Below are 26952 nucleotides of genomic sequence, written 5' to 3'. Positions count from 1 at the left end.
GTTTTTGCCTTCCTGACAGAGCCCTTTTTTTCAAATCTGGCATGTATCACTTAAGTGGGGATAACTTTTTTTTGCTTTTACTTATCCCAGTGATTTTGAGAATGTTTTCTCGTGACACATTGTACTTCAAGTTAGTGGTAAATTTTCGTCGATACAGTCTGTGTTTTTTTGTGAAAAATACCAAAATGTCGTAAAAAAATGGAAAATTTTGCGATTTGCAAAATGTTAAATTTTCTGCTTGTGAGACAAATAATCTTACCACTCAAAATAGTGAATAACTAACATAGACCATATGTCTACTTTATGTTGCCATCATTATTTCAACCTCATTTTCATTTTTTTGGACACTAGGAGGCTTAAAATATGAATAGCAAATTCTCAAATTTTCAAGAAAATTTCAAACACTGATTTTTTTAGGGACCAGTTCAGTTCTGATGTGACTTTGAGGGACTTGTATGTGAGACACCCCCATAAATGATGCCATTTCAAAAACTGCACCCCTCACAGTATTCAAAACAGCATTTTGGAAGTTTGTTAACCCTTTAGGTGTTTCACAGGAATTAAAAGAAAGTGTAGGTGAAATTTCAAAATTTCATTTTTTTTGCAGATTTGCAATTTTAATACATTTTTCTAAGGAACACAGTAGATTTTACTAGAGAAATGTGACTAAAAATTGATTCCCCCAATTCTTTGGTTTTCATAAATATCCTATATGTGGCCCTAGTGTGCACGGTGACCAAACCACAGGCTTCATAATAGAAGGAGCACCTACTTGATTTTGGAGCCTCCTTTTTATGAGATTATTTTTTAGGCACAATGTAGGTTTCTAGGCACCATAAGATGCTAAAAGTTAGGTACCCCCCCACAAGTGACCCCATTTTGCAAACTACACCCTTCAGGGAATTCATCTAGGGGTATAGTGTACATTTCAAACCCCCAGGGGTTTCACCAATTGTGGTACAACTGGGCAGTGAAAATGAAAAAAATATTAATTTTTCATTTTCACAGCTCAGTTGTATCAAAATTGGTGAAACCCCGGGGGGTTTGAAATGTACACTATACCCCTTGATGAATTCCCTGAAGGGTGTAGTTTGCAAAATGGGGTCACTTGTGGGGGGGTTCCACTGTATGGGTGTTTCGGGGTCATTCAACCAGAATCTGTGCTGCAAAATCCAAAAATCACTCCTTCCCTTCTGAGTCCTGCCATGCACCCAACTGGTATTTTTGGTCACACATGAGGCATTGCCGTACTCGGGAGAAATTGGGGCACAGATTTTGGGGTGCTTTGTCTCCTTCATTCCTTGTGAAAATGAAAAATTTTGAGCCAGATCTGCATTTTTGTGTAAAAAAATGTAATTTTTTACAGAAAAATGCAGTTCTGGCTCAAAATTTTTTGACTCGGCTTAGCCGCCGGTAACACAGGAAACGCTGTGAATGGCTGTTCAGATTTGAACAGCCAATCACAGCGATCGCCGACCGGGGGGGGGGCACCCCTGCCCCCCCTGGGCGGCGAGGGGGGATGTCTGCTGTCAGGGACAGCAGACATCACCTAACTGTCACTGCGTCTCTAGACGCTGTGACAGTTAGAAGTCATGACGTATATATACGTCATGTGTCGGGAAGTACTTCCCGACCATGACGTATATATACGTCAAATGTCGTGAAGGGGTTAAAACGGTAATCTGCTGCAGTGGGAATGCTAATACCGTTTTAAATACCGTTTAAAAATACCAGTACTTAAAACGGGTCTGCAGTGGGAAAGCAGCATAAGAATCACAGAATTTATGCTTCCCCAATGCTAATTGATCTACCCTTAAGGTGTAATTTACTCACAGGCATATAATGTGCCTTCCTTCACACATACAAAATATCAAATTGGTACTACTAATCTCATACATAAGTAGTTCTTAAATTACACATGGTATGTAGGTTCATAATAACATACCTCCCGACTGTCCTGTTTTTTTGGGCTGACAGCGTACCGTTGTGGGTGGGGGCAGTTGGGAGACCCACCTGCCTGCCCATGCGCACAGGATCTATTCCCGGAGACAGTAGAGCTGGGGGCATGTCCAGCAGCTCAGAGAGTGATGGCCATGCCCCCAGAATGGTGAAAATGCAGGAGCGGTGCTATCCATAGGCCACGCCCCCTTACAGGCTATGCCATGCCCCCAAACTATGGGCCTTTGGCATGTGCAGTGGTCCCTCTGCAGCTATCAGAATGTTGGGAGGTATGTATAATATTGACAGATAATTATATAACAGTTTACATTTTTATGAATTTCCTCTTCTATGTTTGTGATTTTCAGTTAGTTTTAGTTTAGTTCACTTCAGAGTTCACCAAAGTTTAATACAGTGCTATTCTTGTACTGAACTCTGATCCAGGGCTGTATTTACTTACTTCATCCCTGCCTTACTATCTACGATCAGGGGCGAAATGTAATGGGAGGCTTTTTTTTGGAAGTTGGAAGCATAGCTTTCTTCAGAGAGTCTTGGTATGCTGAAGTATTAAGATTACCGTTCACTCAAGGTAAGAGACCTAGCCCAAACTCTGGAAAACAGCCACATATCATTATCCCTCCTCCACCAAACTTCGCAGTTGGCATAATGCAGTCAGCACAGGGCCGGTGTAAGGCTTCTAAGCATCCTAGGCAAAACTTCAACCTACTCCCCCCTACCTCCCCCCCCCCAAAATATATATTTTTAAATCATGTGGTCCTCCAATCCCCCCTCCCCCCCGGGAAGGTGGCCAAGTCCCCTGCTTTCCCTGGAGGTCCTCTGCACCCTCCCCTTTGCCACCTTCAACAGAGTACAAGGAGGAGGGGGCAGCAATGTAGGAAGTATGACTCAAGGGAAACTATAGAGGTCTTAGAAGTTCCACAGCCACCACCTGCATTAAGGACAACAAGGATCCTCATAGACATCCTTGATTTTTTGATTTGTAGATTTGGTGCCCCCCCCCAGATCCCGGCGCCCTAGGCAGCTGCCTAAAGCTGCCTAGTGGTAGAGCCGGCCCTGAATCAGCAGGTAACGTTCTCCCAGAATACTCCAAACCCAGACTTGCCCATTTGACTGCCAAACAGCGTACAGAATACATTTCCACCACTTCACAGTCCAGTGCCGGTGTGCGTTATAACCCTCCATCTGACACTTGGCATTAGCCTTGGTGATGTGAGGCTTGCATGCAGCTGCTCGACCACGGAAACCTATTCCATTAAGCTCCTGCTGCAGAGTATTTGTGCTTAAATTAATACCAGTAGCAAAGGAACTCTTCAGCTATGGAAAAAGCTTGAAGACACTGAAGGGCAAATTCACTCTCTAATGGACAAAACCATATGCACTGCAGGTGGGGCTGATGTAACATGTGCAGAGAGAGTTAGATTTGGGTGTTATATTGGGTACTCTTTACCTAGAAGGGCGCCCGTCGTGGTGATCGCGGGTACATTTATGTGTGGCCGCGACGCGATGCCCGCGATTCTCCATTGAAACCCATGTTAAACATGGAAATCTTGTCGGTCGCGTCGCGGCCGGCCATAAATGTACCCGCGATGCCCGCGACGCGATGCTCCCGATTTGCCATAGGAATCAATGTTAAAAGGCCCGATGGACACGATTTTACTGTTAAATGGCTCAATGGACCCGATTTGGCCATAGGAATCAATGTTAAATGGGCCACAGAGCCCAAATAAGCACAATTAACCCTTAAATGTCCCCCCAAATTTTTAACGCCACCCCACGATCGCCGCCAACCCGAAGCGTGGCGAGCGCAGCGAGCCCGCGAGGGGCGGCGGTACGCATCCTCCGACCTTTTCATGCCCTACTATCCACTAGGGCGTGGAGTAAGAATAGAATAGTGTGGCGAGCGCAGCGAGCCACCGAGCCCGAAGCGTGGCGAGCGGACGCGGATACCTTCACAGGTACCTCGCGGGGCTCGCTGCGCTCGCCACGCTTCGGGCTCGGTGGCTCGCTGCGCTTGCCACACTATTCTATTCTCACTCCACGCCCTAGTGGATAGTAGGGCATGAAAAGGTCGGAGGACGCGTACCGCCGCCCCTCGCGGGCTCGCTGCGCTCGCCACGCTTCGGGTTGGCGTGGATCGTGGGGTGGCGTTAAAAGTTTGGGGGGACATTTAAGGGTTAATTGTGCCTATTTGGGCTCTGTGGCCCATTTAACATTGATTCCTATGGCCAAATCGCGGGCATTGAGGCATTTTACATGAAAATCGCGCTCAATCAGCCTTTTTAACATTGTTCCCTATGGGAAAATCGCGGTCATCGCGGGTAGCAGATTTTTATGTACCCGCGATTTACCCGCGATGCCCGCGATGACCGCGATTTTTACCCCCGACGCCCGCGATTTCAATCGCTGGCGCCCATCTAGGTAAAGAGTACCTTATATTGTTTCTGTGCAGAGTAAATACTGGCTGCTTTATAGTTACACTGCAATATAGATGTCAGCCCAACCTGCAGTGCATATGGTTTTGTCCATTAGAGAGTGAATTTGCCTTTGCGAGTGAACCAGAATAAGCCCCTGAGCTCTTTTGTATCACAAAATGTTTGCAAATGGAGACTGCATAGCTGGGGGATTGATTTTATACACATATGACGAACAGTCTGATTGAAACTCCAGAATTAAATAATTAACAGGTGTTGCTAAATACTTTTTTGTTTTCATATAGTGTATATAGACATATAAACAGAGAGATAGAGAGAGAGAGAGAGAGAGAGAGAGGATCTTTTCATTTGGTGAAAGAATAGTGCATTTGATAAATACTTTGATGTACACATTAGTGCCCCTTGTTCACATTACACCGCACAGTAGTAGTGCCCCCTTTACACCATGTTATGCCACTCAAAGTACTGCCCATTATGCCACACAGTCACTAATCCTCATTGCACCTACATAAATCAATGTCCATTGCACCACATTACACTCCACACAATATTACTAATTGCACCAAATTATGCCCCACACAGTTATGTACTTTGCACCACCACTGGGAGGTACTTGATGGGACTCAGAGCAACCTGGCACTGAGTGATTTTTTATTTCTTTGGACCACCTGGGCAGAAGCTGCCATGTCCTGGTTTCTGGAACTTGACAATAATATCTTCTATGCTGGGATAGATACCCATTGGAATAAATGCTGCAACAAGTATGGGGACTACAGTATATGAAAATATCATCTGTACCAAGCCAAAACTATTGATTATATATATACATACTGTATTTACAAGTTTAAAATATTTATGCAATGTGAGGTCTTGTTACGTTATAGATCCACCCGGGTATATTTATTCTGTTTATATGACATTGTTTTAACTAATTCACTTTCTATACCTTATATAGCAACAAACTCATACTAAACTGTTAATGTATTACTAGTGTTTTTCCTATCTATAAAGAAAATTCCATATACAGTATGTCTGCATACAGTAGTAACACAGACCATCCTAGTTCATCAGCTGTTTTCTTCAGACAATGACCCTTTGGACTGAGAGTTTGATCTGATAATAGTTTGAAGGCTAGTATGCTGTAAGTGCACATCACATGCGGTTTTTACACTTCAAGCTAATTTGTTGACTGAAAATCTCAGTGGTGGAAGGCTGGCAATTAGCACCTATGAGGGGCAGTAGAGAGATCAAGGGGTTCTGGGAACTGGGGTTATAGATGTAGCCTGCTACATCTTTGCAGGGGCTGTCTACCACCAGGGGCGTGCGCGCACGAGTGTGACATATGTGTAACAGGCATTATGTGTGTCATGTGTATAAGGGCATTAATAATGTGCAACATATGTGTAAGGGGCATTATGTGTGTCATTATGTGTATGAGGGGCATTAATAAAGGTTGGCATAATATGTAAGGGGCATTATCACTGGAGGGCGGCAGTTCGCCCCTCGACCCCCGTGCATGCCGGCTTCTGACAGGAGCCTGCAGTGGTGTCCTTGCCGCGCGGGTACCTGCGGCACTGTGTATAAAGCTGGCGGCGGTGGGGGGTCCCTGCAGTGAATAAGAAATAACTAGCGCTATCCGCCGGGCTATGCGGCGGCGCGGGAAGCGCTGCCGGGTTTGAAAACACTGGCCGCATGCTGATCAGTGTGCGATTAGTGTTTTCAAAACAGAAGCGCTTCCCACACCGCCGTATAGTGCTAGTTATTTCCTATTCACTGCATGGACCCCCCGCCGCCGCCAGCTTTATACACAGCGCCACAGGTACCCGTGCGGCAAGGACACCACTGCAGGCTCCTGTCAGAAGCCGGCATGCACGGGGGTCGAGGGGCGAACACCTATGAGGGGCATTAGAGAGATCAAGGGGTTCTGGGAACTGGGGTTATAGATGTAGCCTGCTACATCTTTGCAGAGGCTGGCAATTCTATCGCCAGCGGCCATCTACCGCCAGGGGCGCGCACGCACAAGTCTCTCACGTGCTCCGTGGCAACGGAGCCTGCAGCCGGTCCCCGACGCCTCCCCCGCTGTCGGTCCCCGACGCCTCCCCCGCCGTCGGTCCCCGACGCCTCCCCCGCCGTCGGTCCCCCTTGCCGCCCCGATTCTCCCCCCCCTGAACTAGGCAGGGTATCGCTGAAGCGGAGACGGGCAGGGAGATGCTGCCCAGCCGTTGTGATACTGGGACGTGCGTGTGCATGAGATGCACGCGCGTCCCAGTTCCTATCGCCGGCGCTCAACAGTGAAAGGGATCTGGCAGGCGTTGGTCAAGGATTAGCCCTGCTACATCTGTATGTAGTAAAAAAAATAAAGCACTTAAAAAACTGCACACTGCAAAAGGATCACTTGGAGCCCCTTCAACAGGCACAGTTATGGATAATCAGTACCTCCACTGGCGGTTTTTACCTATGGACTGCAGCCCCCCCCCCCCCCCTTTCCCCCCTCAGGTAAAATCTGGCACTGTAGTGAAGCCAGATGCAGTCTGTGAGACTGCACTGGCTTCACTGCGACTGGCAGTGACTTCCTATTGGAAGTCCCACCTGCCGGTCACTAAGGCATTTCCCTTCCTCTGGGAAGCCTTTGTACGGGCTGTCGAGTGAATTCCAAGATTGCGCATGCGCAGTAAGTACATTGTTCTTGAGTACGTGCCTGTCCCGGTGCCTGTCATCTGTACTATACAGGCGTTGGGACCATGATTCCCCTTCTATGGGCTGTTGCCGAAGCAGCCCATAGAAGCTGGGCGCATGCGCAGTACAGAGGTTTGTACTACGCATGCGCCAGTCCCGGCACCTGCCATCATAGCACAGGCACCGGGAATGCTGCAGGGACCAGGAGGAATGGTGGCAGCAGCAGGGGGGTGGTGCCTCCATCGTGGTACCCCCGCCGCGGCTGCGGCCAACGGAAGCCTCCCTCCCCCAAAAGGTAAGAGCCGCCACTGAGTACCTCTCCCCCTCTCTGTGCCCCTGTCCATTCTGACCACATTTTTCATGCAGTAAATATTGGGGGTGATTCATTCACATGGTTTTGTCCATTAGCAAACCAAGCGGCTGATTCCGGTTGACTCCGTTATCTTCGAAGATTGCACCTTACCGAGGGCCAGAGAGATCGCACCGCCAAAAATCCGCCCTCCTTGCCACCATTTCCCCTCGCATTTGACCGCATGGTCCCCTCGCAACCATGTACCGAAGACACATCCCCGCGCATGTCACCGCCGCAGGAGAAATCATTTGATGGTTGCCGACCATGGGATGATTTCTTCTGCATTCACAAATAAAAGTCAGTCTGAACTGATATTTATTTGTGGGCGCCCAGGGCGGACGGCTGATGTCATGTGACGTCAGCCACCCGCACCCAGCAGGCATCGGCCTGCCCGCGCACCCATGGGAAAGCCCGTCATTTTCATGGGGATAACCATAAAACACTGGACATTCCCATGGCCCACCGCCGTCACCGCCTCCGTTCGCCCTTGTCCCTCCCTCCCCTCTGCAAATGGCCGCGCATTCGCAGTCGGGTTTGCACATGCACAAATTGTCCATGCTCAAACCCCGACCATTGGAGCAGGGACTGAATTTGGATCCCTGTGTGTGATCCAGAATCGGCACCCAAAATGTGTTTTGCGAGTGAACCTGAATCAGGCCCAAGGTTTTGCTTCAATCGTAATTGTTTAAAATCATTGTCTCACGTGTTCTAAAGTAAAATTGATCAATGATATTTTCTTTATAGATTTATTATTTTATTCCCATTCAAAAGGAAACATTTTAGCCCAAAATATTAGGGAAAAATGATTATTTGGAGATTTTGACATAAAAAAACAAGAACCCTTTGAGCCACTTCAATATCCTTAGACAACATCCTGGCTCAGACCAGTGTAAGACAATTGTTTAGGATGGTTTAAGGTGGCCTGTTTTTGGGCCAGATTAAGACCTGCTTGCTAGGCTGCGACTCTTTGGCCAGTCAATCACATTGCGAGCCGCCAGCAAAGGCTATCCTTCACATGGTCAGTTCGCAAGGGGACTCCACTCGTGTGCACAGCATTTTGCGCGCATGTGCTGCCTTTTTGATAATCAAATTCACAGCCCTGCCTATGGGTCTGAATTGGGCCCCTTGTCTTTTACTCAGAATCCTAGCAGGAATGTATTATACCCCAAGAAAACATTGGAGACTGCCCCATGTTCTGCATAAAAGCATTACTGTAATTTATCCTATGAACTGAAAATACACTGTGTACCTCTAAAGGGGATGCGGTCATCTATTAGAATGAACTTAGGTCTACAGTCATTAGGTCGACCCCACTTGGTCGACTGGCAGGAAGGTCGACCTGACTTAAGGTCGACATGGGCCAAGGTCGACATGACTTAAGGTCGAATTTGCATAAAGGTCGACATGAGGAAGGTCGACTGGTCATAAGGTCGACATGGGTTTTTCACTGTTTTTTGAGCCGACATGTGCCGACAGGCGGTATTTTATGCCCTACCATCCACTAGGGCGTGGTGGGAGAATAAAATAGTGTGCCGAGCGCAGCGAGGCACCGTGCCCGAAGCATCGCGAGCGAAGCGAGCGATGCGAGGGTCTGATTCTCATTGCCAACTGTGTCCATGTCGACTGTGTCGACATTCGGATAAAAAAACAGTGAAAAACCCATGTCGACCTTATGAACAGTCGACCTTCCTCATGTCGACCTTTATGCAAATTCGACCTTGGCCCATGTCGACCTTAAGTCAGGTCGACCTTCCTGCCAGTCGACCTAGTGGGGTCGACCTAATGACTGTAGACCTAAATGCAGTCTGACGAATGATCCCATTCCCTCTAAAGGCATTTAACAGCTATTCTGATGACTCAGCATGACGATTGCTAGTGCAAGCTGATAGCAGAGGCACCAACCTCCAACTCGCCCAACCTGTTATTATTGATCACGTGCTGTTTGGAACATAGCTCAGTGTCAAAGCTTTCACTTCTAACAGAGGGACAGAGCGCAGAGAACTTGCTGTACTTGCTGTGCTCAGAATGGCAGTAAATGTAGCGGGGACCCTTCTCCTGGCTACTGGGGTCACTCTCCTGATCTACCTGGCTAAATGGTGGAGGAAGATATCACAGAAGAACCTGCCCCCGGGGCCCACCCCTCTGCCCCTGCTGGGGAACATCATGCAGATCAGCACCACAGAATTGCCACAGTCTTTGGTTAAGGTAAGCCGGGGCATTTATTACTTATTGTAATACCATATATAACTGAAGTGCTATCTCTTTGAACATTCCAATATATGTTATTATTATTATTATTAACAGTTATTTATATAGCTCACACAAAGGGCCTTATTCTGGTTGCTTCACACGGGAACCGTTGGTGGTGGACACACAGGACAGCCGGCAGGAGGTGGAGAGGGGCGTGGGGCAGCAGGTGGCCGCATTAGCATATGGGAACACCCAGTGTTTCATGGGCGTTCCCATGCTAAGGAGGCCATGACACGGGTGCGAGGGTACGATGATGTCAGCTGCCCGTGTGATGATTGTATACATGTTGATGTATTACATGGATATAATGCCATACTAGTTATTCTTAATATAAGATATATTGTGCTATAAACATATGCTATCCCCACAGGGGACATTGTCTGAGTGATGAACAATTCCCAGCAGTCTCTGCAACTGTTGAAGAGGTCAGGAGTTGGTCACATGACCAGGGTCAGGAGAGACAGTTGAGGGGGAGCAACAGTTGGGCTGTGCAGTCTGTGAGGGGAAGATGGAGAGTCTCTGTGGAGAGGGGCAGTGAGTAGGTGTGAGCTCGGCAGCAGCCCAAAAGGAGAGAGGGGTGTGGTGAGTACGGAGCCAGCCCCAAAGCAGTATAGTGCAGCCCTGGACCAGCACACACAATTAGGAGCCAGTTCCAGCGGCCTCTATAGAAATGCTGACTGACAGATCTGGAACAGAGCTACAGCAAGGGAGAGTGGTGAGTGCTAACCAGCCCCACAGCATCTGAGTAAAGCCCCAGAACAGCCTATCTTCCCTACCACAATATAGAAAGAGAGAGAGGCATACCTAAGTAGCTACACTGAGCCTGCGGAGATTAGACAGAGTGAAATACAGTGAGACAGAGAGTGTAAGAGACTATAAGGCATTCAGCGGCAAATACACTTTCCTTCAAGCATGTTTATGTACCAAAGCAGTAATATTGCTACCATCATCCCAGCATATCAGCAGTTAGTCGCCGAGTTTTATGATATTAAACTGCCAATGTGATATTCAGCATAGATTGTGAGAAAGTTTATTATTAAGGACATTGTGCACCACAGCCCGGATAGCAGTATAGAGAGGCTGAAAGCGTACAGTTGTGTTACACTATACCAGGAAGCAATTATACTATTTATTAGAGGTCTTCATTAAGGAAACAATACACAGAGACTTTATTAGGTGATAATGTCAGTGTGCATACAGAACTAGCCAGGGATCATCTCATATTGGGATTCAGTCACCTTCCCAGCACGTTAGTGATTACTTCAGATACTACTAGCAGGAGTCACCAATTGAGTCAGAACTGTCAAGAGAACCGTGTACACACAGTCAGCTCAGGGCGAGTTAAGTTATTCTAGCCTTGGAAGAATAGCACTTACTACGGCAAATAAGGACGAGGTAGCAGCTGGAGAGATAAAGCACAGGGAGTTGGGAATTCCAACATTTGCAAGAAAAAGGGGCAGTGACTTAATTGTTTAACACCTACCTGGATTTAAGGGTACTCAGTGGATTACAAATAATCTGGAGATAGCATTAAGTTTAGACTTTCAATTCCCGTAGGAAAAAGGAACCTTTCTATCAGTAGGCGCTTAATTGAAGGTGGAACTGCAGTTACGATAGAAACATTGCGAGACTGTTGAGGTTAAACCATTATTGCGCAATAATAAACTACAGTATAGTAATTGAATTAGTAGAGGCCTCTTAGAAATGGTACAATATTTGAATTGTTTTTGCATTGCAACATTTCCGTATGCACTGTAAGCGAATGTATGATAATTTGTTTTCTTTGTAGCATGTAAGGTAGGGATAGTGCTGTATGTATTTAGTGAACTGGAGCACAGTGGCAGAGGAATCCATTGAAGGACCAACATTCGCTGTTCCAGCATAATAAAAATTGTTAACGCTTGTTGTTATTTATGTGGAAACAATTGAATTTATTGAATGTAAAACACTGGATTGCATAATACCTGTTCTGTGAGTAATAAATTGTTTAGTATTGAAAAGGAATTGTCTCCACGTGGAATACTGAACACCTATAAAGAGAAACACAGAAATACTTACCTGTGAAACCCTGTGATAGATTTCACATTTGGCGTCTGACGAACAGGATTAGTACATCAAAAGTGGAGAAAACCCAACCCAGCGTCACTCAAAATGTCTCAAGACGATAGTCAGGAGAGACAAGAAGATATGCTTGGCAACAAGGACCAAGGAGATGCAGTGGCTAGAATAAGTTCAACGACACGTAAACCAGCAGTGATAACTATGCCCTATTACTTGGGGGCGCCATGGCTTCCCACTTATACCGGAGATAGTGGAATGACTGAAACCAATGCGTTCCGCGACTTTAGGGAACAAATTGAAACCATGTTCCAAGTATATAGATTAGATAAAAATCAACAAATAGAGATACTATTGGCTCAAGTGAGAGGATTTGCAAAAAGGGAAGTAAAGTCATGGCCAAAAAGTCAGAAAAGATCGGCAACAGACATCTTGAATAAGTTGGCGAAAGTGTTTGATGCAAAGACTCTCTCTGAATTAAAAACACAGTTTTATTCCCGAAAGCAGCAACCAAATGAAACATTGCGGGAATACGCAGTGGAGTTACAAGAGGCCTTACAGGACATTAAGACATGTGCTCCTAGGGAACCAATTGAGGAAGATGAAACCTTAACTAATCAATTCCTTGATGGAATCTACGACGCAAATACGAAAGGACAAGTAAAAATGTTGCATCGACAAGAATCACCTATAAGCTTTGCAGACTTCAAGGAGTTGATGGTAAAGGTTTTAGGCGATAAACCCAAAAAGGGAACCGTGAACGCACCTGTTGAAACCGTTTTTCAGCAAGTTCAATCTGCTGCCTTTAAAGACCCCATCGAAGAAATGAAAGGGCAAATTGCTGAATTGACACAAGGAATGACGGATCTTTGTCGAGAATTGAGAACCTTAAAAGAGACGCAGACATTACAGAGACCCTGGCAGATGGAGAGAGAACCCCGTTACGGAAATGATGGGAGAAACGCTTCATGGAGCTCCCGCCGACTTCCTACAGATAAATTTGATGAACAAGGAAGACCCATCTGCAGGCTTTGCCAAAGGAGCAGGTATATTGAGCGAAATTGCCGCAGTACGGAACATTTAAACAGAACTCCCGAGGTCTGGGACCAACTGTCGGGAGAATCTTCAGTAGAAGCTCCCACATCGCAAGAATGGATACCAAAATTCATTGGGTGTTGCCCTACCATTGAAATCAAAGTGAATGGAGTCAGCATACCAGCATTGTTGGATACCGGGTCACAAGTGACTACGATTCGATGGGATGAGTTCATTAAGCATTGGAGGAAAGAAAGTATCATAGCCACACCACCGGCCAAAATAATGTGAAATCTATCACAGGGTTTCACAGGTAAGTATTTCTGTGTTTCTCTTTATAGGTGTTCAGTATTCCACGTGGAGACAATTCCTTTTCAATACTAAACAATTTATTACTCACCGAACAGGTATTATGCAATCCAGTGTTTTACATTCAATAAATTCAATTGTTTCCACATAAATAACAACAAGCGTTAACAATTTTTATTATGCTGGAACAGCAAATGTTGGTCCTTCAATGGATTCCTCTGCCACTGTGCTCCAGTTCACTAAATACATACAGCACTATCCCTACCTTACATGCTACAAAGAAAACAAATTATCATACATTCGCTTACAGTGCATACGGAAATGTTGCAATGCAAAAACAATTCATATATTGTACCATTTCTAAGAGGCCTCTACTAATTCAATTACTATACTGTAGTTTATTATTGCGCAATAATGGTTTAACCTCAACAGTCTCGCAATGTTTCTATCGTAACTGCAGTTCCACCTTCAATTAAGCGCCTACTGATAGAAAGGTTCCTTTTTCCTACGGGTATTGAAAGTCTAAACTTAATGCTACAGTATATCCAGATTATTTGTAATCCACTGAGTACCCTTAAATCCAGGTAGGTGTTAAACAATTAAGTCACTGCCCCTTTTTCTTGCAAATGTTGGAATTCCCAACTCCCTGTGCTTTATCTCTCTAGCTGCTACCTCGTCCTTATTTGCCGTAGTAAGTGCTATTCTTCCAAGGCTAGAATAACTTAACTCGCCCTGATCTGACTGTGTGTACACGGTTCTCTTGACAGTTCTGACTCAATTGGTGACTCCTGCTAGTAGTATCTGAAGTAATCACTAACGTGCTGGGAAGGTGACTGAATCCCAATATGAGATGATCCCTGGCTAGTTCTGTATGCACACTGACATTATCACCTAATAAAGTCTCTGTGTTTTGTTTCCTTAATGAAGACCTCTAATAAATAGTATGGTGCCAGAGATAATTGCTTCCTGGTATAGTGTAACACAACTGTACGCTTTCAGCCTCTCTATACTGCTATCCGGGCTGTGGTGCACAATGTCCTTAATAATAAACTTTCTCACAATCTATGCTGAATATCACATTGGCAGTTTAATATCATGAAACTCGGCGACTAACTGCTGATATGCTGGGATGATGGTAGCAATATTACTGCTTTGGTACATAAACATGCTTAAAGGAAAGTGTATTTGCCGCTGAATGCCTTATAGTCTCTTACACTCTCTGTCTCACTGTATTTCACTCTGTCTAATCTCCGCAGGCTCAGTGTAGCTACTTAGGTATGCCTCTCTCTCTTTCTATATTGTGGTAGGGAAGATAGGCTGTTCTGGGGCTTTACTCAGATGCTGTGGGGCTGGTTAGCACTCACCACTCTCCCTTGCTGTAGTTCTGTTCCAGATCTGTCAGTCAGCATTTCTATAGAGGCCGCTGGAACTGGCTCCTAATTGTGTGGGCTGGTACAGGGCTGCACTATACTGCTTTGGGGCTGGCTCCGTACTCACCACACCCCTCTCTCCTTTTGGGCTGCTGCCGAGCTCACACCTACTCACTGCCCCTCTCCACAGAGACTCTCCATCTTCCCCTCACAGACTGCACAGCCCAACTGTTGCTCCCCCTCAACTGTCTCTCCTGACCCTGGTCATGTGACCAACTCCTGACCTCTTCAACAGTTGCAGAGACTGCTGGGAATTGTTCATCACTCAGACAATGTCCCCTGTGGGGATAGCATATGTTTATAGCACAATATATCTTATATTAAGAATAACTAGTATGGCATTATATCCATGTAATACATCAACATGTATACAATCATCACACCCGCCCATTTCCTTCCCACTTTTCTATGCGTGCACCTTCCACATCTTTCGATGGTGGAAATGGATCGAAAGATGTGGGAGGTTCCCCCTCCCCTGCAAATGGATGTTACTGTGTAACATCCATTCGCAAAAACCCCTGCGAGCGAGTGGCCCTTGGAATGGGTGGCGTCAGGCTACCATTCGCAAGGCGGGGTTTGGTGGACTCGCATATTCCGCAGCGCTTTACAGAGCATATTTGGACATTCATCTCGGTCCCTGCCCAGTGGAGCTTACACTCTATATTCCCTACCACATGTACACGCACACACAGTCATTCTAGGGTTAACTTATTTTGTGGGAGCCAATTACCCTACCTGTATATTTCCACAGGGAAACATTTCCCAGGTCAGTACTCCCACAACAGGTTGCCACTGTATGGTGTGAAAACAAGGTCGGAGCAAAAGATACCTTTATGGGCATATAGGGACCAGTATCCAGGTCAGTGTACCCATTTGGAACCTTCTGCCCACCATCCATTGACTATCTGATGTGGAAAACTGTATAAAGAAACCTTGACTATGAATATAGGGCTCCACACACAGGCCAGTGTGTCCTTGTAGAAATTTATAGCTGCTGAGTGGACATTTCATTTTCCTAATGGTGTGTACACACCTGCGATGTGCCGTGCGATGCGATCCCCGATGCGATCAGATCGCATCGGATCGCACGGCATGCATGCCATCTGCATACAATTTTGACTATATAGTGAAGATCTGCACTATATAGTCAAGGCAGCCAAGACTTTCTACCGTGCGATACGGGAGTGCGCATCGGGATTGCAAGGGTTAAAACCCTTGCTATCTGCGTGCGATACCGATGTGATTCCGACTATATAGTCAGAATCGCAGGGTAACTGTACAAGTGTCTACACACCATAAGACTCCTCTCAGATCTGGATCTTCGCCGGGTACCACCTATTGTTTAGTGTGAGACATTGAGAAAAGGTTGACATGCAAAAGGTAGACATTGAAAAAAGATTGACACATGAAAAGGTCGACATGAGTTTTGCAAATTTATTTAATTTTGGGGAATTTTTCATATATTACCATCCGCTTGGACTACAATTGGGAACAGCAACGTGTGCGGAGAGAAGGCACCATGCCTGGGGCTCCAGTTTGACAGGTGTCGACCTTGACACACAAAGCAACCTGTGACATGCCCATATCCACATTACAATGTTTCCATGTCGACCTTTTGCTTTTGTGGACCTACTGGATGTCGACCTTTTGGCCTTGACCTATTGACTGTGTACCTAGGCACTGTACACCTTTCAATCCACCCCCCACTAGCAGCGCATGTTTTGCAGATCTCAAAGTCGGCGCACAGGTGTATTCATTACTTGCTGACATTTTATATTAATTGTGACTGTAAGGAGACCTGGAAAACATGCACTGTTAGGGGTCCCAAGGACCAAGTTTGGCAACCACTGATCTAAAACAAACATACTCCACTGGTAGATAGATAGTAACTATTGCTTTATATTAGAAATATAATAACTGTACAGTATACGTCATATTTGGTAAACAAAAACAGAATTGTAGGAAGCCTAAATAAAAACAGTGTGGAAATGTTCTACAGTGTAGAAATGTTTAGCTATAGAATGGTGTCTAAGCAGTACAACCGCTATAATGCAATGTATATGTCTCTCTATAGCTGAGTGAGAAGTATGGACCTGTGTATAACATCTACTTCGCCAATAGCCCTGTCGTCATGCTCATTGGCTACGATGCTGTGAAGGAGGCGCTTGTGGACCGCAGCGATGCGTTTAGTGCCAGAGGGGAAATGGATATAACGGAATTGCTCTTTAAAGATTATGGTATGATATTTAAAAACTTAACATTAATTTCAGCTGAACTACTACTGCTAAGTGGCTGAACATTATATTCAGAGTTTTAAACTGCTCCAGAAAGTTTTGAATGGTAGCAGATTAGGGATGCCAATCCCGGGGCATTTTTTCAATCCCGGGATTCAGGATTGAAAAAGGCTCAATCCTGGGATTCCCGGGATTGGCCTCTCTAATAATAAAAAGAAAAATGACCCCGCCCCCCAAACTGCCCGCCCCGCACATGTTATAAAAAATGCCACCCCCGACAATCCTCCCATCCCTCCTGTGACAGTGCAGTCACTTACGTTGGTGGTGACCGGCAGGGGGAGGAGTCCTCCTCCGGCTCCTACGGACGGGCAGCTAGGTGCGGCACACCTGGCGTGCGGCCAGGCGTTCAGGATCGGGAGAGTGAACTGTAGGGTGTACACACGGTTTGATTTCATCTATTTTTTAATTAAATTTTGCTTATATAAGCAGAATAGAAATCAAACGCATTTTGATTTGATCCCATTGCACAGCCCAGGAGCATTGAAATCAAATATAAAATTAGACTGTGCGGATAATGGATTATCTGTATTTTGGAATGTTTTTATATTTGAATAAGTTATCTAGAGGTATCTTGCAATTATGTTGTATATACACATCAAACACATGAAATACACAGATATATATATATATATATATATATATATATATATATATTTTGTGTGCAGTAAATAAGGTTTTAAAGCATGAAACAAGGTTTGTGTACCATCTCCGAATTATAATATCAAGCAATCATTTTCTTGCACATACTGTATTTAGGGGGTTATTTTAGTTGATTCGCAAGGCTGCAAATTCGCAGCCCTGCGAGTCCACCAAATCCCTCCCGGAGAATGAACGCCCCCCCCCCCCCCCTCCTTACAGTACGGGTTCGCCCGCACAGGCTGTGAATGGATGTTTTGCATAAACATCCATTGGTATGCCTCAGGTAACCGCCCACATCTTTCGATGGTCGGCCTTTAAGTCACTTACATATGCGTGCATGCTGGCATGGATATGGGCGGGCAGCTGACGTCCTGTGATGTCAGCTGCCAGGCCCCCGCACCCGCGTCACCGCCTCATTACCATGAGAATATGCAGCGTTCTTATGGGAATGCCCATGGAATGCTGGGTGTTCCCAAATGGCAATGGGACAGCCCGACGCCCCCTGCCCTTCTTCGCCCAACTCACGCCCCCATGGGTGCGTGCACCCGGAGAACCGAAAGTTTGCCGTGGGTGCACGCACCCTATGTTTGCACATGCACAGAAACACGCCTGCGCATGTGCAGACGTGCACCATTGGTCCTCTGTGCAGATGCACAGAGGACCAAATGGATGTGAATAACCCCCTTAGTGCCAGTTACAGATCTACCCAGTAATCCCAGTTACATATCATGTCCTCAGTAGTGCCAGTTACATATCATGTCCTCAGTAGTGCCAGTTACATATCATGTCCCCAGTAGTGCCAGTTACTGATCATGTCCTCAAAAGTGCCAGTTACAGATGTCCCCAGTAGTGCCAGTTACATATCATGCCCCTAGTAATTCCAGGTACATATCATGTCCACAGTAGTGGCAGCTACAGATGTACCCAATAGTGCGAGTTACATATCATGTCCCCAGTAGTGCCAGATACAGATGTCCCCAGTAGTGCCAGTTACAGATGTCCCCAGTAGTGCCAGTTACATATCATGTCCCCAGTAGTGCCAGTTACATATCATGTCCCCAGTAGTGCCAGTTACAGATGTCCCCAGTAGTGCCAGTTACAGATGTCCCCAGTAGTGCCAGATACAGATGTCCCCAGTAGTGCCAGTTACAGATGTCCCCAGTAGTGCCAGTTACATATCATGTCCCCAGTAGTGCCAGTTACATATCATGTCCCCAGTAGTGCCAGTTACAGATGTCCCCAGTAGTGCCAGTTACATATCATGTCCCCAGTAGTGCCAGTTACAGATGTCCCCAGTAGTGCCAGTTACAGATGTCCCCAGTAGTGCCAGTTACATATCATGTCCTCAGTAGTGCCAGGTACATATCATGCCCCTAGTAATTCCAGGTACATATCATGTCCACAGTAGTGGCATCTACAGATGTACCCAATAGTGCCAGTTACATATCATGTCCCCAGTAGAGCCAGTTACATATCATGTCCCCAGTAGTGCCAGTTACAGATGTCCCCAGTAGTGCCAGTTACAGATGTCCCTAGTAGTGCCAGTTACAGATGTCCCTAGTAGTGCCAGTTACATACAGTATCATGTCCCCAGTAGTGTCAGTTAGAGATCATATCCCCAGTAGTGCCAGTTACAGATGTACGCAGTAGGTTTTTAGCAAAATACATTTTTTTTTTTTGGAGACTATGGTTTTCAGAATAATTTGGGTAACGGATATTTGGATAAGAGATACTCAACCTGTTTACTGTATAGTACAGATCTTTACTATATATTCTAAATCAAATGAGTACACAGTGCCATGTGATTCGATCCTGATTCAATTGGGATCAAATTGGGATTTAATAGAAAGTACATCGCATCACAAGTACACCCCTGTATATGGTGTACACATGGTTCAATTTCATCTATTTTTCTATTCCATTTTGCTTGTTAAATCAAATCAAAATCAAATCAAAATTGAATGGAAATTTAACGCATTAAATTTTGATTAGATCCTTATGCGCGTCCCGGCGGCATCACAATCGAATAGAAAATTAAACTGTGCAGGCAAGACTATATAGTGCCAATTGGAATTAAATCGGGTTTGAATAGAAAGTACATTGCAATGTGTGTACACCCCTTTACACTACACACCTCAATGTTGGACCATGTTTCTGCCAGCTAATCTACATACATATGGATTGAATCCTGCAGGCTGCAGCTTAACCCTAACTATCCTTCTCCCCACAGCCTAACCCTATCCCTTCCTGTTAGTGTCCAAAAGTTTCCTAATCTACAGCCTAACTTTAACCCTTCCCTCCCCACAGCCTAACATAAGTCCCTTACCTAGTGTCTAACCAAACCCTTCCCCATCCTCCACCGCTGTGGCCTAACCCACCCCAACATACCAACGATCAGGATGCTGGTAGTCAGGATTCCAGCATCAATATCTCCACTGATGTTGGCATTCTGGTGCTGATCTTCTGGCTGTGCGTCGGGATGAGGGTTTCGATATTTGGACTGCTGGCATACCAACTGCCATGGTGTTAAACGCATCCCTTCCAGCCTGCTAACTTACAACTGCTGTTGGGACAGTATTAGTCACAGTCTAATGTCTTTGACGGGAACCTGCTCTGGCCCGGTGGTGATTTACAATGAATAAGAGTACAGTAAACACACGAGGGGTCTTGTTACCTCACTTATTCAAGAAGTAGACATGGAAGCGGCTGTGTGACTCAAGTACAGTCCCCTAGTATGATAAAAGTTTGGGAGCCGGAGGGTTGACCACCCTCCTAGCGGTCTGAGAGAAATCCCCATAATTCAGAAGATTCCTGGGCATCCAGGAAGGAAAGTAGGATTTTTCTGCTGTGTGTTTTGAAATTTGGGGCCTGATTCAGACCTGTTTTCTAGGCTGCATAAGTTTGCAGCCTAGCAAACAGGTAACATCACCTGCTGCCCGGCTGAATCCCCCCCACTGCCCCGGGAATACCTTTATTAGCATGCGATGGGATATGTCGTTGACCATCGAATATTTTTTTTCCCCATTTGCAGATAAAAGTCAGTCTAGAATGTCTTTTATAATGGCTGGAGATGGTCGAATGTTGGGCGGGTGCTGCCGTCATGTGACATCAGCTGCCCACCCTGAGCAGGTATCAACACGCCTGCGTGTGCAGAGTTATGCCCAGCATTTTTATGGGCACAGCCATAAAATGCTGGGCGTTCCCCTGCTCGCCCCCATTCTGCCCACTATGGAGTGAACACCTTCACGAGTGTGAAACACGACAAAGGCGTTCGCTCCTGGATTTTGCGCATGTGAATATTCGCGCATGTGCAAACCCCGACCATTGGGGACGAACGGCCCCCAAGTAGAAGAGCAGAAATCCAGCTTTATACACATATCATACATAGTTCATGTTTCCATATTTAGACATGTTTAGCGCTTTGTAAATCCTTCGCTTTCATACCTCACTGATCCTGTGCGATACAAAGGAATGTTAAGCTCTCCTTGTGTATGTTTGTCAGACGTACTGTGAACATGAGATGACTTATTGGAGAAAGGTTTCTATTGAAATGAATCATGTTCCACAGATTTCATAAGGGAAATTTAAAACAAGACTGAATAAATGCAAGAGCCAAATAAAATAAAGAAATATATAAAGAACTGGTGAGAACCGTTTGAACAAATTATAACAAACTAAGGGCCTGATTCTGGTTCACTCGCAAAAGCAAAATCTCTCTCTGATGGACAAAACCATGTGCACTGCAGGTGGGGCAGATGCAGGGCCGGACTGGGACCAGAAATCAGCCCTGGCATTTTGAGCACACAGGCCCACCTATAGTAGGTGGGAGCAGTCTGTGGGGTCCTGTAAAATAACAGGACCCCACAGGCTGCTACCCCTGTATAATTACAGGAACCCACAGGCTGCTCTCCCTGTATAATAACAGGACTCCACAGGCTGCTCCCCTAGTCTTATAATAAAAACAGGACTCCACAGGCTGCTCCCCCAGTCTTATAATAATAACAGGACACCACAGGCTGCTCCCACTGTCTTATTATAATAACAGGACACCACAGGCTGCTCCCACTGTCTTATTATAATAACAGGACATCACAGGCCGCTCCATTGTATAATAATAGGACCCCACAGGCTGCTTCCCCCTATACAATAACAGGACACCACAGGCTGCTCCCTCTGCATAATAACAGTTCCTCATTGACTGCTCCCCCTGTATATCAATTATAGGGGCAAGGGGAGAGGGGTACATCTGCACTGGCAGGTGCTATAGCACTCATATGAGCCCCAAGTGAGGCAGTCAAAATCCGTTAATCTGCACTTTTTGGATTAAATTAAAAGCACCAAGGAAATTACCATATAGAGCTATAAATAATTGCCTACTGCTTTCGGTACATATATCTTTTTTTTTTTTTTTTTTGATGAATCCACATGGAAACATACAGTATGGCACTGTTACGGTATGTACTGTAAGTCTGTTTGTCTGTCTTGTTAGTCTACTGGAGTAAGTAGATGCTCCAATTTTTGTATTGTGTTGTACGATCTTAAACTTTGAAAACTGAAATAAAGATTTTTTTTTTTTAAATCCATTGATCTCAGCAGGGGTCAGAGCCAGATTAAGGTCTAAATGGGCCTGGAGCTGAAAATTATCAAGGGCCTATTATGCGCAATAATAGGGGTTGTGGACAGCACCTAATAATGTGGGGGCGTGACCAGTGATCTGGTTGGGTGGTCTGCTCATGGGTGTGTCTCTATTTGTGTAAATACTTTCAACAAATTATATATGCCTGGAAAAGGATATATTGGTGGGTGCCCTCCAAAAGGGCACTCGCAGAACACTGATGTCCTAAGATACTTGCGGGGCGAGGCGGCACTCCAGTCATAAAAAAACATACTGATAGCCAAATCTTGGTAGATAACATTTCAGCGCCTTTTATGTGGTCACCTAAGTTTACCACAACATATACCCCTTATATAAATCATGCAACACAATAGTAACCCCTTACACTGTACTTGCCTTTTACACATTATGCCACACCCAATGAGCCAAAATTCACACTATGTCACACGGATTGAGCCAAAATACAAACTATACCAAACAGATTGAGCAATAATGCACAAAATGCTTCAAAAACAGGGGCATTGTGCGCCAAAGGCGCGCATTCAAAATTTACACCATAATGCCCATTACCCATAATGTCCATTACCATTTCCATGTTAAGCCACACACCATAATGTCCATTACCTATTATGCCAAACACCATAATGCCTATTAAAAATTATTCTACATAAGTGCTGCTTACCTACAGATGTAGCCCCTGTCATCTTTGGCCGGGGCTCGCCAGAGTCTCCCCTCTGGCGAGCGCAGACGGACAGGAGCTACATTGAACTGGGACGCGCACACGCGTCCCATTCCTCTGTAGGCGGGGCAGCGGCATCCTGGGGGGGGTCAGTTTGGGGGGGGGGTCTGGGCGTCGAGGGGGACCGGCGACGGTGTCGGGGGAGGTGGTGGGAACCCGGGGGAAGCTCCGTTGCCACGGGACGTGCGAGCATCATGTGCACGTGCGCCCCCGTGGCGGGAGCCGGTGGCTGGCGGGGCTGGCAAAAGTATCCTGTGCCTTAAACTTTTGCCAGCCCCTGCAAAGTTTAAGGCAGCTCCATCTGTACATGCTCATTGCCAGGGGTTCTATGCTCATTGCCAGGGGTTCCATGCTCATTACCATGTGGGATTACATGCTCATTGCCAAGGGGGAATACATGCTCGCGATAACTGGAGGACAGCCGCCACCGGGCAGAAATGACAGCCATTGACAGCCGGGCAGATAGCAGGGGGCTGTATTCAGAGCACAGCAGGTCCCGGCTATTTGAAATAATGCCCCTTTCACACCAGAAAATGCAGGGACTGGCCCCTTTAACATCAGCCTAGTCCCTGCATATTCTGGTGTGAGAGGGAGAAAAACACACTCTCCCCTTTAAACAACCAGCTATATCTTCAGAACCAACCCATTTACATGAGACCAGTATCATATTGAAGAACTTTTAAGTGGGCTTCGAATGATTTTGGTCCTGTGGTTCCAGAGAAATCTGTCCTCAAACAACATGAACAGCCATGAAATGACATTTCAGAAATTAAATCGGTTTACCCGCAATATCTCTAGAACCAATGAGCCCATATGGACCAACCTGGTATCAGATTGAAGGCCCAGTGATTTGGATTCTACTGAGATCAACCTCGAACTTCCGTGATGCTGGAGGGGGAACTGGCAGCTGACAGTGGCACATCCAGTTTGCCCTATTTTGTATCTATTACCTAAGGTACACAAGTCCCTCATCAACCCCCCTGGGCGCCCCATAATATCCGCGAGAAGATCCATTTTGCAACCAGTGGCCAAGTTATTGGATCATTTCTTGCAACCTCTGGTGCAAAGTACCCCCACTTATCTAAAGGATACTGCCTAATTTCTACAGGACATCAGGGGACTAGGGATCATAGAACAGGATTGTATTCTATGTACCCTAGATGTTAATTCTCTATACACAATAATTTCCCATGAAGCCGGCATAGAGGCAGTAAGACTAGCCATGCTTAGTGGTCCTTATGTTGGTCCTCCTATTGAATACATGATGAGTTTGTTGGAGTTGGTTTTGAAGTATAACCATTTTCTGTACCAAGATGAATATTTCATTCAGTTGGCAGGGACTGCTATGGGGTCCAATGTGGCCCCTGCCTTTGCCAACCTGTATATGCACCATTTCGAACAAATGTATATTTTCTCACATTTTTCTCAAAATTTGAGATACTACAAGAGATACATTGACGACATTTTTCTGATCTGGCGGGGTGATGAGGTATCTTTTTTAAAAATGGTGTCATCACTCAACGAACTAAATACTCCGGTCCGCTTTACCCATGCCTCAGATTCACAGAGCATGAACTTCCTGGATATCACAGTCCTGAAGACTGGCCAATTCTTGGACTATACTCTGTTCAAAAAATCAACAGATAGAAACACGCTACTATGGGCTACTAGCCATCATCCTGATTCCTTGAAGTCCAAGTTACCCATCTCTCAATTCCTGAGAGTGATGAGGAATAATACGAAAACAGATTTCATGGAAATTCAACTAATCGAATGCTCTGAACGCTTCAAGGAAAGGGGGTACAGCTCAAAGGACATACAGAGTAGCCTCACCAGAGCCAGAAAAGGTTCAAAGAACAAACAGAGAAGACTACAGATGGTACAGCGCCCGCACGGATGATCATGAATATTCATTGTGACACTAACATCAAGAATACTCAAAAGATCATCAAAGATCAATGGTCTTTAATTTCCTCTGACGAAGCATTCAAAAAAATGGGGCCTACACAACCGCTATTAAGTATATCCAGAGGGCGCAATCTACAAGATAGACTTCTGCGACCAAACATGAAAGCAGCAAAGGTACACCAGGATAAGTGGCTTACCAAAAAAAAGGCTGCTATAAATGCCTAGGTTGCAACGTGTAGAGCCCTAATCACTGGTCCATTCTTCTGCCATCCCCACAAAGGTACTAAAATCTACCTGAAACATCGTCTTTACTGTCAACTTGATCATGTTATTTACTACTTGATCTGCCCTTGTGGCCTAATATATGTGGGGAAGACAGTACGGACTTTGAGGGAAAGGATCAATCAACATAGATCGTCCATTTGACTGGCTTACTCTACTGGGGCCACGGATAAACCAGTGGCGGCCCACTTCATAAGAGAAGGACACCAGTTATCTACACTAAGATACATGGCGATAGATTGGATCCCACCTCTCCCTCGAGGTGGTGACAGGGGATTGTTACTGTTGAAACGAGAGGCGAGATGGATCCATCAATTGGACACTGTGAGCCCTAGGGGCTTGAATGAAAAAACCCACATGAATATTTTTCTGTAAACAACATCCTTTTGTGTTGGAATCAAGGTGCTTCCTTGATGATTTGGAGTCATCACCCTATGACCAATAGATCATTTGCTCTTTAATCCACTTTAACACTATTTTTGAAAAAAAAAATTCCCTTTTTTTGACCTTTTCATAGTTAGTGCTACCCAGGACTTGAGGTGTGACCTACCCATCTCACTTGATCAGGTGGGCCTATGTTGGAGTCCATCCCTGAGGAGTGAGTGGCTGGCTCGCTTTTTAATTTTATCTGTATGTTTTATATAAACTAGGTTTGATATATCTATTAGTAAATATGCCCCTTCTAGTACCATGCAGTCAGGTAAAGTGGTCTCCACTATTGTAGTGCAATGCGCTTTTTGGGTTTCCCTTCTACTTAACCTACAGGACCAGCACATGATGTTAATACATCTCTTTTTATATGTACTAGGTTGCTGGCCGCCTGGTGTACTTTATAAGTGACTGTCTATATAATATGCAATTGGGTTTGTAGATGCGCTGGTTTGTTTGTATTGGTAACCAGGCAACCGCGAGATGCAGTCTCAAGTGACGCGATGCGTTCCACAGCGTGTGGCTGGAACGCAGCAGTATGACCCCGCCGTACTTACGGGTCCTGCCTGTCAGCTACGCGCGCTGTAGTCACTTCCGGGGGATGCGTTCCAAATCAGTGGAACGCACGCCGGTTTATGTGCTACATGCCGTCCCTGCTGCAGCTGACTTTAAGGTATTGGCTTTCTGTCGGTCCGCTCCTGTTTATTAAGGTAGCGGTGGTAATGTTAATGAAGTGCATAAGCAATATCAGCTATTGTTGTACTATTGTCTGATTTTTAACTGCTAATTGTCAAGGGAGGGTCACTTCCTGCCAGCATGGTACTTAAGTTGGGTCTGATTGTCAGTGTGTTAGACGCTTTGGGAGCTGTGAACCATCTTTTGCATTGGTCTTGACAAAGGGCCCAGAGAGGCTCGAAACGTCGACAATCTGTACCTTAAAATCCTGGTGATGTATTCAACTTTTTATATTGCATCTTCAAACAACAGTCTGGTGAGTGCTCTCTATTTTGGACATTTTCTATATATAAATATATATATACCGTGTTTCCCCGATAATAAGACACTGTCTTATTTTTTTTCAACCAACAAAAAACACCATAGGCCTTATTTCCAGGGGAGGTCTTATTTTAATACGGTACACATTGGCAGCAAATGTAAAAAAACAGGTGCCAGACATTTCAATGAATAGGTGGCATCGAATTTCAAAAAACAGGTGCCAGACATTTGAAATGAACAGGTGGCATCTTAAAAATGCCCCCAGACCGCCATCTTTGACATGCCCCAAACCCCCTTGATATGGTAAACATGCCCCAGTGCCCCTTGTAAACATGCCCCAGGTTAAAGAACGTACCGTAGACTCCGTTAAACAACTCGCCTCATCTCTGTCTCATCAACGCCAGCTCCGTGCTCTGCTACAGCCGCTCTGCTGCTGCCGCGTGATGTGCGCGGTGACGTCACGCGGCTCTCGCAATGCATCCCTGGGACCGGAAGCAAAGCGGCATCTGTAGAAGACAGAGGTCTCTAAATACCTCAGAGGTGATTGAA

The 26952-nt window shown here is 45.6% G+C and overlaps 1 protein-coding gene across 1 annotated transcript in view; it reads left to right on the top strand.

Moving 5' to 3' along the window:
* The first annotated feature begins 9305 nt into the window (after positions 1-9305).
* Positions 9306-26952, top strand: part of LOC146036046 (cytochrome P450 2C23-like) — a 49215-nt gene continuing 31568 nt past the window's right edge. Inside the window, exons 1-2 of the mRNA XM_083159816.1 lie at positions 9306-9624; positions 16576-16738. Of these exons, the coding sequence (XP_083015942.1) occupies positions 9445-9624; positions 16576-16738 (343 nt within the window). The 5' untranslated portion in view covers positions 9306-9444. The remainder of the gene's footprint in view (positions 9625-16575; positions 16739-26952) is intronic.

Source organism: Crinia signifera, chromosome 9 (genome assembly GCF_055691185.1).
Source record: "Crinia signifera chromosome 9, ASM5569118v1, whole genome shotgun sequence".
NCBI classification, from domain to species: Eukaryota; Metazoa; Chordata; class Amphibia; order Anura; family Myobatrachidae; genus Crinia; species Crinia signifera.
The sequence above is the reverse complement of the archived record's forward strand: the minus strand, read 5'-3'. Positions and strand labels throughout refer to the sequence as shown.